The 16656-nt window shown below is 36.8% G+C and overlaps 1 protein-coding gene across 2 annotated transcripts in view; it reads right to left on the bottom strand.

The window, feature by feature from the left end:
* Nucleotides 1-459: 459 nt before the first annotated feature.
* Nucleotides 460-16656, bottom strand: part of DMXL2 (Dmx like 2) — a 39461-nt gene continuing 23264 nt past the window's right edge. The window contains exons 25-43 of one of the 2 annotated variants that reach the window (XM_031055854.1): nt 16007-16083; nt 15599-15729; nt 14703-14951; nt 12899-13080; nt 12454-12584; nt 11935-12020; nt 11496-11697; nt 10434-10551; nt 9534-9596; nt 9053-9139; nt 8852-8973; nt 8060-8198; nt 7014-7074; nt 6810-6937; nt 5172-5249; nt 4480-4571; nt 3855-3907; nt 3026-3243; nt 460-1926 (exon numbers count right to left, since the gene is read on the bottom strand). In XM_031055854.1, the coding sequence (XP_030911714.1) occupies nt 1717-1926; nt 3026-3243; nt 3855-3907; nt 4480-4571; nt 5172-5249; nt 6810-6937; nt 7014-7074; nt 8060-8198; nt 8852-8973; nt 9053-9139; nt 9534-9596; nt 10434-10551; nt 11496-11697; nt 11935-12020; nt 12454-12584; nt 12899-13080; nt 14703-14951; nt 15599-15729; nt 16007-16083 (2427 nt within the window). In that variant the 3' untranslated portion in view covers nt 460-1716. The remainder of the gene's footprint in view (nt 1927-3025; nt 3244-3854; nt 3908-4479; nt 4572-5171; nt 5250-6809; nt 6938-7013; nt 7075-8059; nt 8199-8851; nt 8974-9052; nt 9140-9533; nt 9597-10433; nt 10552-11495; nt 11698-11934; nt 12021-12453; nt 12585-12898; nt 13081-14702; nt 14952-15598; nt 15730-16006; nt 16084-16656) is intronic. The other variant, XM_014306485.2, reaches the window with a different exon arrangement.

Here is a 16656-nt window from a genome sequence, read left to right as displayed (position 1 = left end):
TTATGGGGGTATGAAGGTTTTGGTTGGGAGTTTTTTCATGTTTGTTTGATTGTGCTATTTTTTAAAAAATGGAATTGTGGCACTAATACCATAATACAGCTAAAATACCCCTAAAGTCAGCAATATACTTGGGCAAATACAAAGTCAGATGTGGTATTTTCTAGATAATGTACCTATCTCAAAGCATGGTAAACTCCTGCATAACATTGTTGAAACACTTGGATCAATCTCTTGGAGGAGGAATAGCAAGGAAATTCTACCTCTTTTGTCTTCTTCTTGCAGCTGTGGAACTTAATTCTGTTAACCTTGCACTTGTCAAGAACAGCTGAAAAGAAAATGTAAACAGCTAATCTTTTTTATTTCAGTACAGTCTGAGGTCAAGTTAAAGGAAGTATCCAGTCAATGTACTGGAGATTTAGATAAATCTGTTTAAATATAAGGAAGAGTTCTAGAATGGGCTGTTTCATGAAATAAAAGTAATTTATTTAACTTACAAAGGGAAAACTAAACAATGACATTTACCCTTCCTTCTTTTCATACTTCTCCTACTTCACAAGCTGCAATTTAAAATCACCTTTGGAGATAGGTGATTTTTATTCTAGTATATCTTACAATACAGCACAGACATCAAAATTTCATTGGAAGAATAAGACAGTTTGTTAACATTTAAATACACAGACATCCATTCCAGTCCTTGAAGAACATGTTTTTTGTTTACAACAGAAAAATACATCTGACAACAGTAGCTAGTTATATTACAAGCAAACAATATTGAACTCTGCATAGTTTATACAATATACGCTGGTAATAATTTAATTACCAGTTTTATCCACTATTTACTAGCTGGCCACATAAAGCCTGACATTCATCTGAAATGTGGCATTATATGTTCCATTGGTATTCTCTTAACAGCTTCATTTAATGAAGTATTTTCTGGACAAATGATTTTCAAAACTCAAAGCTGACTAAAATGCTGGATGTCTTCACTACAAACATTTAGTGCTTACAATACATTCCTAAAGTAAAGGCAGGTGTCCAATAGAAAACATAGCTCAGAAAGAAAGGAAAATACTGTGCAAATTAAACCCCATCGCATTTAAAAATATATTGATGTGCAAGTTACAGTATCAACTGTGCAATAATACTAACTGGGAAAAGAATCTCAGCATAAAATGATACATCTCTCACAGTACATCCTTGATTGCACATGTTCCACGGCATTTGCATCCATTATACTTCCTGCAGAAATCAAATACACTGAGTACCCTTAATTAAAACTAAACTATTTTACAATGAGAAGTTGTATACATGCTTCATTTAGTGGGAAAAACTGGAATAAAAGTAATCAGAATCACGTCAGAAATGCTTACTGACTTGTAGAGCCACAGTGCTTGTGAAGTGACTGACAACTGTCAGGATCTTTACAACACTCACAAAATGCAGCTTGTGGGTTACTGAGCAATAACCCCCCATGACCAACAATACTGGGTTGAATTCCTTGCTTTTACAATCCAGTACATGCATTTCCTCCCCAGTGATCCTTATGGGCATTTTCAAAATATACCTGCTGTAAAAGTGTTGGTTTTCTCCCCATAACACTTAATGCTGCAGTAACTGATTTGAAAGGAAACACAATGTTTCTTTCCACAGTGCATATCACTGTGTTTTTAGCTACTCATAGGGACATTATAGAAACCAGGATTAGCTCACAGAACGCTACAGAATGTCAAAAATGCCTGAAGGTACATTGAAAGCATTGGGAAGGACCCTCATTTTCAGTGTGCCATCTGCTCCACAGGAGAAGATACGATTGCCTTGCACAGTCTCAATCTGGGTGACACCAGCACCAATATTTCTGAAAAGGGATTGCTTAGCATGTTCATTTTTAAATGAATGAATTAAATTGTAGCCGGTCAGTCTCCACACCTGTATCAAAAGAATTACAAAAGGAGATAAATATTAAAGGATTTGTATTTTCCCCCCAATGTTTCAGATTCCTGGCTGTTCTAAACTCTATTGAGAAAGATAAAGGATATTTTTTTATTGCCTCATTGCAATAATTACTACAAGTCCAAGAGTCTTGAGAGGCTGCTGATGCAGTGTAAGGCTGCCTTACTGTGGGACCAGCTGGGTATTGGGCAGGGTGAAGCTTCCCTATCAGGGTGAAGTTTCCTGATCAGAGTCCTTCTCCCAGCTGCCCCCCAGGAAAGATGCAGAAATAGAAAGGTTGCATTTTCATTCAAGATGACTACTGTCAGCTTTTTAGCAGCTGGAAATGCTTTCCTGCTAAGGAATGCTGCAGAGAGTAAGCTGCACAATTAGTAAATGTGCAGAGAGCTAGGAAGCATAGCTGCCTGCTGTGTCCTAAGTAGCAGGAGCCTCAGCAAGGCCAGGCCATGAAAGGCCCTGTAAAGCAGTCATCCAGAAAAGGAAAGAAACTGTATCCACCTTCCCTTTACCACGTTGTATTTCCTTCCCTTAGTATTCAGGTAAAATGGCCCTTACAACAGGGACTGTATTTCTGTGGTGGTTTGGGTTTTTTTGGTGTTTGTTTGTTTTGTTCATTTGTTTTCATGTTGGTGGTTGTTCCTTGTTACTCTGACCTCTCAGTAGCTGTCTGGGGCTACAGCATCAGGAGAAAAAATAGAACTTGGTGATATAGAAACTTCACACAATGTTGAAGTTGCTGAGCGCCCCCTGTGTTACAAATAAATGTCCAACAGCAAAGCCAGAATATTTTTAAGTGAGTGAAAAACAAAGGTAAGATTTCAGAACTGTGCACTTTGCTTTATCCACTTAAAATTAGTCTCACAACCTTAAGAAGACTATTCTTTAGAGGGGGGAAAAAACCTACTTGCTTTAGAAGCCTACCAGTACATTTCAGTTCACAGCATAAATGTAAAGCAGGCTATACATTAAGTATAGGTTTGGGATTTTGAGGATTGTTTTTGTTTGTTACTGCATTTCTCTGGCTATTTCCATAAGACAATACCCTCCTCCAGAAGCCAGCTCCTCCATGCCTTACCTTCATGTTGCCTTCGGCTGAGCCCGTGACAAAATAGTCCTCGGAAGGATCCAGGGCAAGGGCCTTAACAGCTGACTCGTGTGCTTGGAAGGTGAAAAGGATTTGCCTCTGTCTGATGTCAAAGATGCAGATATATCCCTTCCTACCTCCAGAAATGAGCAGTTGATGCTTGGGTGCATACTGAAGTACTGTGGCACCATGGTCATGACAAGTGAAGGCTGAGGAAGAAGGATGTCAGAATTTAAGATTTGAAACTGTAAGTAGCTCTCAATCTTAAAATGACTTTCTTCTATAACTTGCTACCTGAATATTTTCTAACTTTGCAGACACATTCCTTTATATGGGTAATGTCTTAGCTGACAGCTTAGTGCTCTCATAAGAAATACCTAGATCTAATGCACAAGAAAGCATGATATGCAGTCTAAGTTACTTTAGAATAGAGAGTCATACCTGAATTTAAAGTTTGAGAAAATATAAAATTCACTATATGAAGTTCGGATAAATTCCTGATTTAGAAAAAGTATAGCTGATCTTGAGCAACCTGGTCTAGAGAAAGGCATCCCTGCACATGGCAAAGGGAGAGGAAAGAGATGATTTTTAAGGTGCCTTCCAACCCAAACATCATAATGTTCTTTCTTCATACTTTTCCATATAGAGCAGATTAACATCATGGTAGAGAACATGCAGAACCAGGTGCGTGTATTAGTGTGCAACACAAACTTAGATCTGTTCCCCAGGATGAGGTTTTCCCCTTGCCCCAAATGCACACACAAGCTGTATTTCCTCAGTCAGTAAGAAGCAGAGGTTTAATTTTCACCACAGGACTTACCATGTATAAGACTGTTACTAGATGAAACCAAGGTGTCCCAGAGGCACACATTTCTGAGGGAGAAAAAACCAAAATCATTATGGCCTATTACCAGGTGATTCATGGGGTGACATGACTTCAAAAGTGCTCACATTTTATGTCAGTCTAGAAGGCAGAATTGAACACTGCAGTCATTGGAGAGCATTTCCAAAGAACGAAGAGTTTTAATTATCTTCTTTGCTCTTTTATGCTGCTTAGTGGAACTATACCTTCTACCCTTAAAATGTGCACAGATCAAAGACTGTATCAAATAATTATAGAAATTATTCTTTTGAGAGAAAAATAATTATCTTGTTTTGCTGAACAGATTTCTACCCCCAGCAACAGCATCATGTCAAAGTAGCTGCATTGGCAATACAACCTGAAAAAACTGGTTAATTATTGACAACTCCTCACACAAACAAAACTTGGAAACAAGCAATTGGAGAAATGATATTCAAAGAAATTATCCAGCAAGTTCAAACTGTAACAAAGCTTAGAACAACGAGCCTTAAAATGTCAGCCACATATTAATGCCCAAGAGCTTAGCAAGTTAAGGGAGATGAAAAAGTAGTTTTGAAATTCTTCATTGTTTCTTTAAACACACCTGTTATCATTGGATTGTCCCGATGTAGCAACTAGACTTGAGGAGGTTATAAATGCAAAGTCACTTGTGGTTTTACTGTGGCACTGCCAACTCTATGAAAAACAAAACAAACAGAATAAGTGCAATCTTACCAGTTGTTATTTGCATCAAAAGTTAACAACTGACAGTCTGATGTCAGTGATAGTAAAACACAATGAGTCTTTGAAACAGAACTTAAAAACTGACAGTTTGAAACTGAGAATGGATCAATGGATTAAAATCCAGTACAAAATGAAAGGATATTACAATAAGTGACAAAGAACAAATCTGCAGTATAGTGTATGACAACAGCCTGAGTTTTAAATTAAGCATGGTCTTCATGTTAAGAAGCAGTAAAATTTATTGAAGAGTGTATTTTTACTAAGTTTTGGGGTTATAAAGTCATTAGTTGTGGCTCTGATTATTAATTTAAACACGGGCAATGTTGAAGGAGTATTTGTAATTACACTGTAGCTTATGGTTATGGTGCAATTGGTTTTGCAAAGATGCATCATTGACACTCCGCGGTTTTGATGAAGTGTGCCAATTAAAAAGCAGCAAAATCAAATATGTCTCATTTAATTCCTGTGCTCTGGGCCTGTCTCAAGTTTCAAAGACTTTGCTTTTCTCTACAATAATAATAATAATAACAAAAAAAAAATCTGTTTACTTACCAGGTAGGGCTTAGGATTTGAGGTGGTTTGGTTTACTTGCCAAATACTTAGAAAACCTTCACCATCAGCAACACCACACTGCAAGAAATAAACTGCATTTATTAGCATGACATGGTGGTTACTGGATGCTTCATGATAGTAAACTGCTAACTTCTGGGAAAAAAAACCCTGAACCACCAAACCTTTGCCTGCAAATTGAATATCAATAACAATGATTATCAAGATAAAAAATAAAAACTAGTTAGAAGCCAAGTGAGTTCAGTGCTGATTTTTTAATGATTATTTAATGATTGATGCTCTCCTGCATACCCCATTCTTTTCTGGAAATGGAGAAAGCATGGAAGCTTATTTTTCAAATCCTAATGTTAGATGCTAAAGCTAACAAAAGCATCATTACTCCATGACTCTACTTGAAAATGCTTTAAAAAGTCAGATGTGTGATAGCATGCCATAAAAGCATGATAAGAACAATTGTGGGAAGATTGTAGTCATGAATGGTAAAATGAGTGAGCTATATTTATTAACCAAATGAATAACATTAATATTGTATATTCAATCAGCATGCTCTGTATTTTACAAAATAATCATAGAAATATTTTGAAATACTTTTTATATTTGCTCTTTTTAGTTGTGTTTCACAAGACCTGCCTGAATGACCTTCATGTGAAGCACAGTAACAACAAGTACATCTTAATTTCTGACTTAAGATTGACTCCCACCAAATGGTAAGATTGCAGTATCTCAAAACACATTTTTAGGATAAGTTTAAATGACATTCTATGCCACCTGAAAATAGATATGCTGTGAGATATTTCACCTTTGCTGTTTTATAGCTACGTACAGTCATGCCCAAACACCTTTAATTCACTTTTTATAGTTTTTAACTATAATGAAGTGAAATATTTTGTGAATAAAAGTGCAGACAGGACCTTTTAAAATAATAGAATGGTCAACATGAAAAACTGAAGATGTGGATATTCCTCCCAATTTCTTTCTCTACTCTTCTTTCTGCATTTCATAGCCCTCATAGAGTCACTTCTGGCCAAAGCATGTCTTTTTGTACTTTCTGCTCTCCACTCTAGTGGAGTACACTCACAGCCTTCAACTCATGGCTTGAATTATCCCTGTCTTCCAGGTTCTTCTAGGTATTGCATTCTGTGAAAACTTTATCTTGGCCAGAATGCAAAGTGGGAGGCACTTCTTGAAGACCTATACTGACTGACAGCTGGACTTGACAAACTTTTTGTCTTTTCCAGCCTTAATGATTCTATTATTGATACAACTGTGCATCTATAAAATAAGGAATCTCTGTAGTTTTTTAAAAAAAATTTAATTTAAAAAGGTCACCACATGGGAACACAGATTTCTGAAGAGGGAGAACAAACAGTGTGAAAATGTGCCAAATAGGATATGGGATAGCAGTGTGGAGCTGAGAGAAGAGAAAGCAGAATAAGGGTCAGGGTCTATTACAAAGCTCCCACATGCAGCCAAAATGCACAACACAACATCATTGTTCTAGGGCATCCTAAGAGTTCTGCATGGCAGCAGTAAAACTGCTTTAGAGGTCACAGCACAACCAAACATTTCCTTATGAATAAAAACTCCAACCCTCCCCAAAACCTTACATGTTGTACTTACCTTATTTCCCTGGGCATTGAAATACATCCTTGTCACCCTGGCATTCCCAGCCTGCTGGAAGCACACCAGCTGCTGTGGCCTTGTCCACTCAAACATTCGGACACTTCCATCTTGTGCTCCTGTAAGATCTAAGATTAAAAGATGATAATTAATAGTACAGTATTTTGTAGAAAATTACAAATTCCATACTAATGATTCACTTACAATATTGATGGACTGGATGTGAAGCCATTCTCTTGACGTTATTCAGATTTCTTTTAATCAGCTTTATATGAAACAAAGAAAAATTAAAATAATTTTGAAAAATACAAACACACTATTCAATTTTGTTTATACTATTACATGGTAAGTGTCCCCTAGTTAAAAAAAAATAATCTATTAAGCTAACATTATTTGAACGGTCCTACATCAAAATTCCCATAAGAAAGAAAACTGTTGGTGGTTTTTCACAAACAGGATGGGACTGCTGGGATATGTTCCTTGAGCTTTATTGCAGCACCAGTCTCATTACGTGGCTGAGACATTGGAAGATGGCAACAGCTCACATCTTGCCAGCAGCAGCCAAAGATTTCTTTGCTACAGAGCATTTTAAAAACTTTCTAGCCAATAGCATATCGCTAAAGCTTACAGACAACTATTCTAGCAAATCTCTAAAAGCACATGTACACCTGCTTCACACAATGCTTGCTTGTATGCTTTCTATTAACAATACACAATACTTCATTACTAAGCTTAAAACCTTCTACTATCTTGCTAAGCATATTTTTCTCCAGTGTTAAATCTATCTCATTACTAAGCTTAAAACCTTCTACTATCTTGCTAAGCATATTTTTCTGCAGTCTTAAATCTATCTTGGCCAAGCCTAACACTTAAACTATTGTTTCATATCCTTGCTTGCTGTACTATTGTAACTTTTCTACTTTCAGACTTTGCAGCTGCAGCTAGCTCCAATTTCTCTCTTTCTGTTTCTAAGGCCTACTTTCCCAGCCTTCTGAAAATCTTCTTACCCTTACTATTTCCCACAATAAACCACCCAGACTGACCCATTATTTTCTATATCACAATAATTCTGTGCCACAATATATGAGAAAACGCTTAGCTTGGCCTTCTTTTGGCTAGGTCTTGGTTGCTGTTGGCCTTTTATGTCAATACTGGATTGACAGTATGATGACTAATGCACACTAGGTCTCTCTAGTAATAACAGATGATAAACACCTGCTCTCCTGAGCTGCACACACAGAAGTACTCACCACACCAGCTCCAGTGCTGGTTTGCCCAGTGCCTAGCCAGGGCATGGATGGAGATGGCTGGATCTGACTCACTCCAAATGATGGTGCACTTGAGGGAGCCAGTGTTGTGGTAGAACCACGGAAGTCAACGTCATCAGAACTGCAAAAGAACAGTTCTGCTTTAAACAAAAATTTCTTTGCTCCTAATAATCTTTAATTATTTGTCAAGAGCCTAATGGCAGTGGGTAGAGGAAGTGACAATAATGAGGCTATAAATTGATAATTCTTGCACTTATGCTGTACAAATTCTTTCCATGAGCCCCAAAATCTATCTATGTTTAATCTCAAGAGATGATCCCAATATAAGAATCTAAGCTTCCCTTAGAAGAATATTGTTGGGCTGCCCCTGACCTGTGCATGCAGGGAGCTGGTACAGAGGAGTGCTTGCTGCAGCTGATGCATTCACAGCTCTCAGCACAGGAATGGAGGGGACAGAACTGCCAGCATCAGCTCCCAGAGCTGCCCTCCACACCGTACTGATGCAAGGGAACTGCAGGGTGTCCAAGGTAGCATTTCCTTCATTATCTTATGCACCACATGGGATTTCACTCCACTGTGCAGTGCATGCATTCCTAAAGACAGTAATTATTCTTTTGCCTTCTCTCACTTGCAAAGCAATCTGAAACCTACTGAAGAAGAGTTATTAATGTTTTTTGTATGCTCCATTTGTGCTTACACAGGTACCCATACATAGACACAGCCTCACAGAAAATCAATATTCTTATTAATAAAACCACAAAGAAACAATCCTACCTTTTAGACTCTCTGTCATATTCTTCCCCAATCCATATAAATGACTGAGCAGCCAGTAGAGCTGAAATATCAAGTTCTTGAACATCATGTGTAGATGCCAAAACAATTTCATTGCTGTTTGCCTATGCAGCACAAACACAAAATTTATACTAACTATAATTAAGATATTTTATTACATTTCTTGTAGTATTTGAGGCTTACCTTGTTAACTGCAAATGCCATTATCATATCTGATTCTTTGTGAATGATTTTTGCTTTTCCTCCAGGGTATCCAAGATCTGCTTCAACCTACAAAACATTTATAAAAATCTTCAATTAGTGTGAAAGTCCATTTTGTAGTGATACATTCAGAGGGCAAAAATCTATACAAAATTCATGCAAGAAAAGTTCAGTGGCCTTAGCATTGTTTCTGTAGCTAAACGTTAGACTTCTCATACTCTTTGGTGTTCTAGTAGCCAAAAGTGATATTTGAGTGTAAGAAACACAAAGTTGTGTGTGCAACACTATTTACAAGGTGTTCACTCATCCCAATTGTCAGGACATCCGAAGTTAGTTCATGGATTAAAAGCCTGTCACACAGACTACACAGAACACACAGCTTCTGTTAGTCACATTAGAAAAGAAAAGCCAGTTCCACAGAACTTTTAAGAATGTGCTAGAGGTTTGGGAGAAGGGATACTACCTTGTTTTTGTGATCTTCTGCTACGCAGTTTTGTTTGACCTGCTCCACACGATCTTCTACAGACTACATAACATCACACAGTCACAAACACAAAACACATGCACAAACAAATATAAAAAAAGAATGAAACATTCCAAACTAGATTTTAAAGGCCACTCTGTCAGTAAATGATGACAAATGTATTTTTAACTTTTTATAAAAGGCACAGAAGCTAAGACAGGAATCTAAACAAACTCACTTAAAATGTAATGCCTCCTAAATGAACACAAAATGTATGATATAGTAAATAAATGGAGGAGTAATACACACACAAACTCCATACTTACAGGAATTCTAAAAGATATTAAATAATATACTTATTTCCCATGATATTTATGTGTTTGCTAAAATTTTCAGTTAGAACACAGCAGTCATAACTGGTACAATTTGTAAAGCCCCATATTATATATTACTATATAATATTACCCTTATATGTATATATTATTCATGCATATATACATATACACAAATGAATAGCACATTTAAATTTCTTTTTCAGTATAAAACACCAAAAAAAGAGAATTTTCAAATTTCTTTGCTTATTACTGTTATTGCAAATGTTCTGTTTATTAGTATAGTATTCAAATACTAAATTGTATTATTTAGTATAATTATTTTATTATTTATTATTTAGTATTCAAATATAGGTTAGATATGTCTTGTTTAAAAATATTTGGTTCAGTTGATATCCCAATCAACAACATGGCAGTCATGTTGATTTTGAAAAAAATCCAAACATTGTTAAATAAGAGAAACTGAAATATCAATGAAAAATGAGAAGAAAAATTAAATACTGAGGAGACTGAGGAACAGTTATAATTGAGCTTTGTTTTGAAAAAAAAAGTTATATCCTTTGTTTACCTCACTCGGCTTTCTTTTCTTTGTGAATATATATCTTATGAAAGTCTCCTGAAGAAGTTCTTGCTTCACAAGAAAATGCCAGAGCCTTTTTGCGGGAAGAGCTGAGTAATCCTTTGATCTGGATAAAACAGAAGAAAGAAAGAAACACAGAGTATCCTGAGTAGAAGGGAGGGTGCCTGTTCCTGTGCCCAACCACCTCCTGGGTGAAGAAGCTTTTTCTAATTACACACCTAAGCCTCCACTGACACAGCTTCAGGCCATTCATTCCCTTGTGTCCTGTCACTGCCAGGGATCAGAGATCAGTGCCTGCCCCTCCTCTTCCCCTCACAAGGAAGCTGTACCTGCAGTGGGGTCTGCCCTCAGTCTCCTCCAGGCTGAACAGACCCAGTGCCCTCAGCCACTCCTCACAGGGCTTCACCTCCAGACCCCTCACCACCTTCACTGCCCTCCTTTGGATGCTCTCGAATAGTTTTATATCCTTATTGTATTGTGGCACCCAAAATTGCCCCCAGCACTGTTTGACTCAGTTGTAGTTTAATATATTGAGAAAAGCAAGCTATTTTTGAGTTGAAAACACAGTTCACTATCTGCATTTACAGACACCTCCAGGCATGACACTGTCTAAACACAAGAGGATTAGCCTTAAAAGGACCTTAGTACAACTGTCTTTCTCCTCCCCCACACATCTGCATGTATTATATAACTCTTCTGTTGCTTGGATAGAGTGAGAGACAACAGCTACTGAAGGGATGGTAAAACAGGTTGAATAGGGTGTTCCCAGCAGCAGCCACTGGCTTCTATTCCTACAACCTCTGCTCTTTCCTCATTTTCCTTTCTTGTTGCAGCTGTGAGAGGTGCAGCAGAGGAAGTAAAGGCTGCTGCAGGAGACTGGCAGCTGCATAAGAATGAACACAGGGATGTGGGAAAATGGTTTCTGTAAAACTTTGGCTACTAGACCTAAGAGCTAAACAATCTTTGTTTGGCTGTTTAACATGAGGAGGAAATGCTCTTTAGAATTTCTGTGATCAAAGAATGTGTTTTTTCTAGGCAAAAAATACTTACTTGAAAGGTGTGTTCTCAGGTTCAATCATTGCTTTATTGCGAAGAAGAGCTGGTCCTGCCCCTACACCCAGGTCACTGGGGTAAGTATTGATGTAGTTTGGAGGTGGGCCTTCAAACTGGTCCATTCTATCTTGAAGGATCTGTTCCCAGTGTTCTAAATTTTTTATTACAGCAATGCCCAATGGAGATGTTACAGGCAGATCTAAACAGAAATATTAATGAAGTAAGGTTCAGAGAAAAAAAAATTAAGCTACAGTGAGTATAAAACCCTCATAATAACATAACCATCCAAAATAATCTTGAAAGGAAATGTACATGCTGGCAATTGTAATATTTAAGGTTTTTGATTATTTTAATTTTAAAGTTAGAATTAAAATGTGAAGTCTGACAGAAAGCCATACATACAGAAAAATAAAACGTAAAGCAGGATTTAGCATACCGGTAAATTCCAGACCAGCAATGGGAAAGAAGTTCTTAATGTTGTGCAGAACTAATTTTACCATTGTCAGATGTAGAAGAGCCCAGCTGTATAAAAAGAATAGATTTAGTCATGTTAAAAAAGCATTATGAGTTATCTACAGAGTATTTTTCTTCTTCAAGCAAATACACAGGTTAGAAAAACACTGTAGAAAGATTGTAATTAACCTGCACCTCATTGAAAAGCTGCATGCTTGAATCAGCAGTCTAAACCGTTATTCTAGAGCTGGCATTGTGGTACGTTATGTTGAGTCTTAAAAATGAAAATGGGTGTTTCTCAGTTGTTTTCCCCTCCCCAAAAAAACTGCAAACCACACAACTTTAACTTCCTAATCCCTTTTTTCTGGCAAGTAAATGGGGAACTGTTATTGTGATGAGAATTTGTAATTTTTGTAATCCCATTGCCATAGACAAGTCTGCCCACAGTACTAAAATTGTTTCAATTACGTTGGATGGTGCAGAAGTGACAATTTCTGCTGACCTGTAAGAATTGGCATCTGTGTGCTCCTGGATCTGCACGTCAGAGAGGAAAGCATCATCCTCTTCCTCATCACTGTGAATGCTTTCATCAGAATCATATATAACACCACTGTCTGATAAAGGGAGAAAGGGCTGCAATGCAAAGCAAAAGTCTGTATAAAAACAATATTCTCATCTCTTCTCTGACTTTACTTATGACTCCCACAGAGTTTAAATGACAGCAATTTAACCTATAAGTCAATGTCCCTAGAAATACAATTAATTAGCAAGGGAGGGAAAGTGTTAATCACTATTACTGACAAGAGGCATGTTTTGAAAGTGAAGTAATGGACTTGGAGGCTCTTTATCCTTTATTATCAGGATAATATTCTGCATCTTACTACTAAGAGTGCTCAAAATTTTCACTTTATTTTTGTCCTTTAAAACTTAATGGAATTTTCAATTACCTTTGCCATAAAATAATCCCACATGCTGAGTTCTGGAGGAATAAACTTTTCTTTGTAAGAGGGTCTTTCTGCAGGTACAGGTGGTGGTACATTGCTGTCTTTTACTGGTCTGCCTGGCACCAGCATTCTCATGTTGAACCGACGGCGGTGTTTATCCATTTCTTCTGAAGGAAGAGGAGGTGCTAAATTCAGGTAGTTAAAAAAGCTGATATTAGTATTGCATCTTTAAAATGTCTGTATTTTATAACTGAAGCAACTAACACCACTGTTATTGGTACTAATTTCTACTGATTTAGAATCAAAGCCAGCCTACATAAAGTAAGTGTAATCATAAAAAAATTTCATTATGATAAATTCAATAACTGTGGCATTTAGACATTGGGTATATTTTGAAAAATAGATTTTACATTTACATACTGGATTAAGTTCTTAGGAGATGTAGCTTTTAAAAAGTCTTTAAGTTGAAAAATTTCTCAAGAGAGAAAAAGTCAGAAAATTTGTTGAGAAATAAAGTAATATGTAAAATATCACTAAACAATATGCTGCACAATTAGAAGTTACTCAAATATAAACCAAGGAATTCTTAGGGTAGCAAAGAAAATATTTGAATAGAAAGACAGGCTTTTTGACAATTAAAGGTTATGATTTAAAATGCCTTAATAGTAACCAAAATATTAATGAGGAATTTGTTTTTTGAAGTGTTATTGGCCTGGCAACATTGAATATTACACTTACTTTATTACAAGGGAGCTAGGTATTTAAAAACTATTCTGTTGTCCAAAAAAGCCACTACTAACACTCATCTACACTGCAAGTCTTTACAAACCTTCATTACCATCCTCTGAAACATCAGAAGCTGTAGCAGCTTGAAGGTTAAAGAAAAACAGAATACATCTAAATGAACACAACTTACAGAAGTTATTAATGCTATTATCTTATGAACATAATTGCCCTAAATGAGTTTAACTTATTCCATGAATGACAAACACCTGTTGTGCATACTTGTAATGGTGCAATGCCTTATTAGTGTTTGGTTTTATATTCTGGAGAGAGAATGTCTAATTTTTGCATAAGTTTCAAGCCTATTGGTGATTTGAAAGTCTGTGTGATGTGATTTTGAGTATTGCTGAAGTTTATCACAAATGGTTGTATCTGTCTTTGTCTTCAGAGTCTGAATTCAATCTCCACTTTTGCTTTTCCTCATGCAGCATATTAACATGTGCTCATCTTTGAAGAACTCTGGGTTTAGTGGGAGCTTACATATGCATAGCTGTTTTTCTGCCAGATGAAGTTGGTATTCTCTGTGGTCTTGTGCTAGGTGAAATCCTACCTTGCAATGGAAACTGATTTCAGAAATATTGTTTCCTACTTATTGCAGTCATTAAATAACAACACTAATCTCCCATAAAAAACCCATAGGTATTAACACTGATTTATGTGTTAATAACTGATTTATACTGATTTATATTATTTAACTGATTTATATTTAACTATTTAACTGATTTATATCACCCGGGTTTTTTTCCCTAAAAATAATGGCTGAAATGCCTGAAAAATGTTATAAATAAGCACCTAATATCACTTTTATTGCTATAATAACTATACAGTTTTAATGCAAATTCAAAATGTGCTGTATACCATTACAAACGACAACTGTGAGGCTATTATTTATTTCAGCTTTTTAGTTAATGTGTTTTCTTGCTGGTAGTTTCTTAAATTCTGTTCTTTAAAAGGAAGGAAGGCTCTCCTACCAGAAGAGGCCCAAAATGCACACCATGGGTGTGACCTTTGGTGAGCAGTGTACCTGGGATGTTTTCAGACTGCCTGCGGGGTTTCACGAGCAGCTTGACTCCCCCCCCAAAGACAGCAGCCCACATGCGGCTGTTGAGGGGGTGCGCCGCCAGCCGGAACAGCTCGTTGCACGAGTTGGTGGCCAGGGCGTGGATCAGCAGGCTCAGGTACACAGCCACAACAGCTTCACACAGCAGGATGTTCAGCTTTGGTTGGTCTTCATCCTGAGCTGAACTTAACAGGTTGATAAGTGAACTCACACCTGCAAAGAGGAAAAAGTTCTGGGATTAAATGAGTAGGAGGATAAATGGACAAAAAGAAAATGTTTTACTGCTACACTTTATGGTAAACACTAGTAGCCACATGATGCTTTTATTCAGATGAAACATACTATTAACAGTTTTCTTAAAATTATAAAGATCAAAATTATAAAAAGCCTTCTTGGGTCTGGGACTTTTCCATTGCACTTCTCTGAAAATACTATGGGCAGTTTAGTGTGCCTATGAAATTCCTGCACCATTTCCACAGTTTATGCTTGTACATCAGAATTAGATGCTTTGACAGCTATTCGAAGTACAGCATAGATGCAGGACAGTACTGTGGAGACAATAGCAGCATTGCTAAGGGGTTAGGCAGACTGGAGGAAAACATTTTGTGGTGACAAATTGTCATTAAGTTTATCCTAAAGATCATGGTCTCCTCTTCAAAGAAGGTGTTTTCCATGTACACAATTTATTTTTATTTGTTTTGATATGTGAAAAAGTGAAAGGCTGTTACTGTTTTGAGAATTAAGCTAGAAACATCTGTCATGGATTATCAACTATTTCATCCCTCATACAGGACAGTGAAATCATTTTGGCACATGGAGCTGGTCCAGTGGAGCTAAAAGTAACCTTATTTTAGTCTCACCAGGCCACTGAGCAGGAGATGAGCTTGGAGTTGCGTGCTCTTCGATGCTTTCTGTCCTCAGTCTGCGTCGATCACTCAAAAGCAGTCCTTGATAGACCATCCCAGTAAACTGATTTGCTTCTGTTTGACTGCTACATACAAATAAATTTTTTTTCTGATGAGAAAGTGAGTATACCAAGTGCAAGTGACATATTTTCCTACTGTTTACTGAAAACCCCTGAATGGTGTTATTTTATCTGTGTAAAATTGATCGGGCATATCAAAGTTAGCAATGTTTAATGTGTAAAAGTATCTTCACCCATAAACAAGCATTTAATCCCTTTTTAAGTCACATGCAGGAAGAATTTCCATTTAGGATGCCCAAAGTATACTGCAAATGTAGGACTGTATGAAAACTTCCCTCTTTACCTGTAGCTGTGGCTGTCACATAGTGCTTGATAAATGGATGCAGAAAGTGAAGCTGCTAAAGAATGAAGTGTGTACACCTAAAATAAAGAGAACCAGTGAGCAATATGTTTCATATAAAAGGTGAGTAAAATACATTTCTTTCTAAAGGGTATTGGAAACATGTTCTGCAGGACTGTCCTAGTTTTAAAGCAAGTGCAAGAAATAGTAACTGAATGTTACTTTGAGTTTGCAGTACAGTGCTTAGAAAATCAACACTATTTGTTCAAGAGAATTTGATGGCAGTAAACACCTTCTAATATTATCTTAAGATAATTAACTTGATTCTAATACAGAACAGCCACAGTAAATGAGCATACTGAAGTAGTGATTAAGCATGTCCTGTTATGACAATGAATTTGATGGAATGGTTCCTGGAAGCTGCACAACACTGCAGTTCAATGTAGTAACAGCTACTCAATATACATAAAATACAAAAAGTTTGTGTAGTCATGATATAATATTTTTGTCTAAAATCTCTTTTCTTACCTCAATTATGTGCTTATGAATTCCTTTAGTCTCCAGGAATAACAAAATAACTGGTTCTGCCTCACAATGCAACAGAAACAGTCCAGTTCTTAAAAAGAGGAAATGCAAGGATTTCTTGGAAAGTT

Source organism: Geospiza fortis, unplaced genomic scaffold (genome assembly GCF_000277835.1).
Source record: "Geospiza fortis unplaced genomic scaffold, GeoFor_1.0 scaffold171, whole genome shotgun sequence".
Lineage (NCBI taxonomy): Eukaryota > Metazoa > Chordata > Aves > Passeriformes > Thraupidae > Geospiza > Geospiza fortis.
Note: the sequence above shows the minus strand (reverse complement) of the source record. Positions and strands in the feature narration are given on the sequence as shown.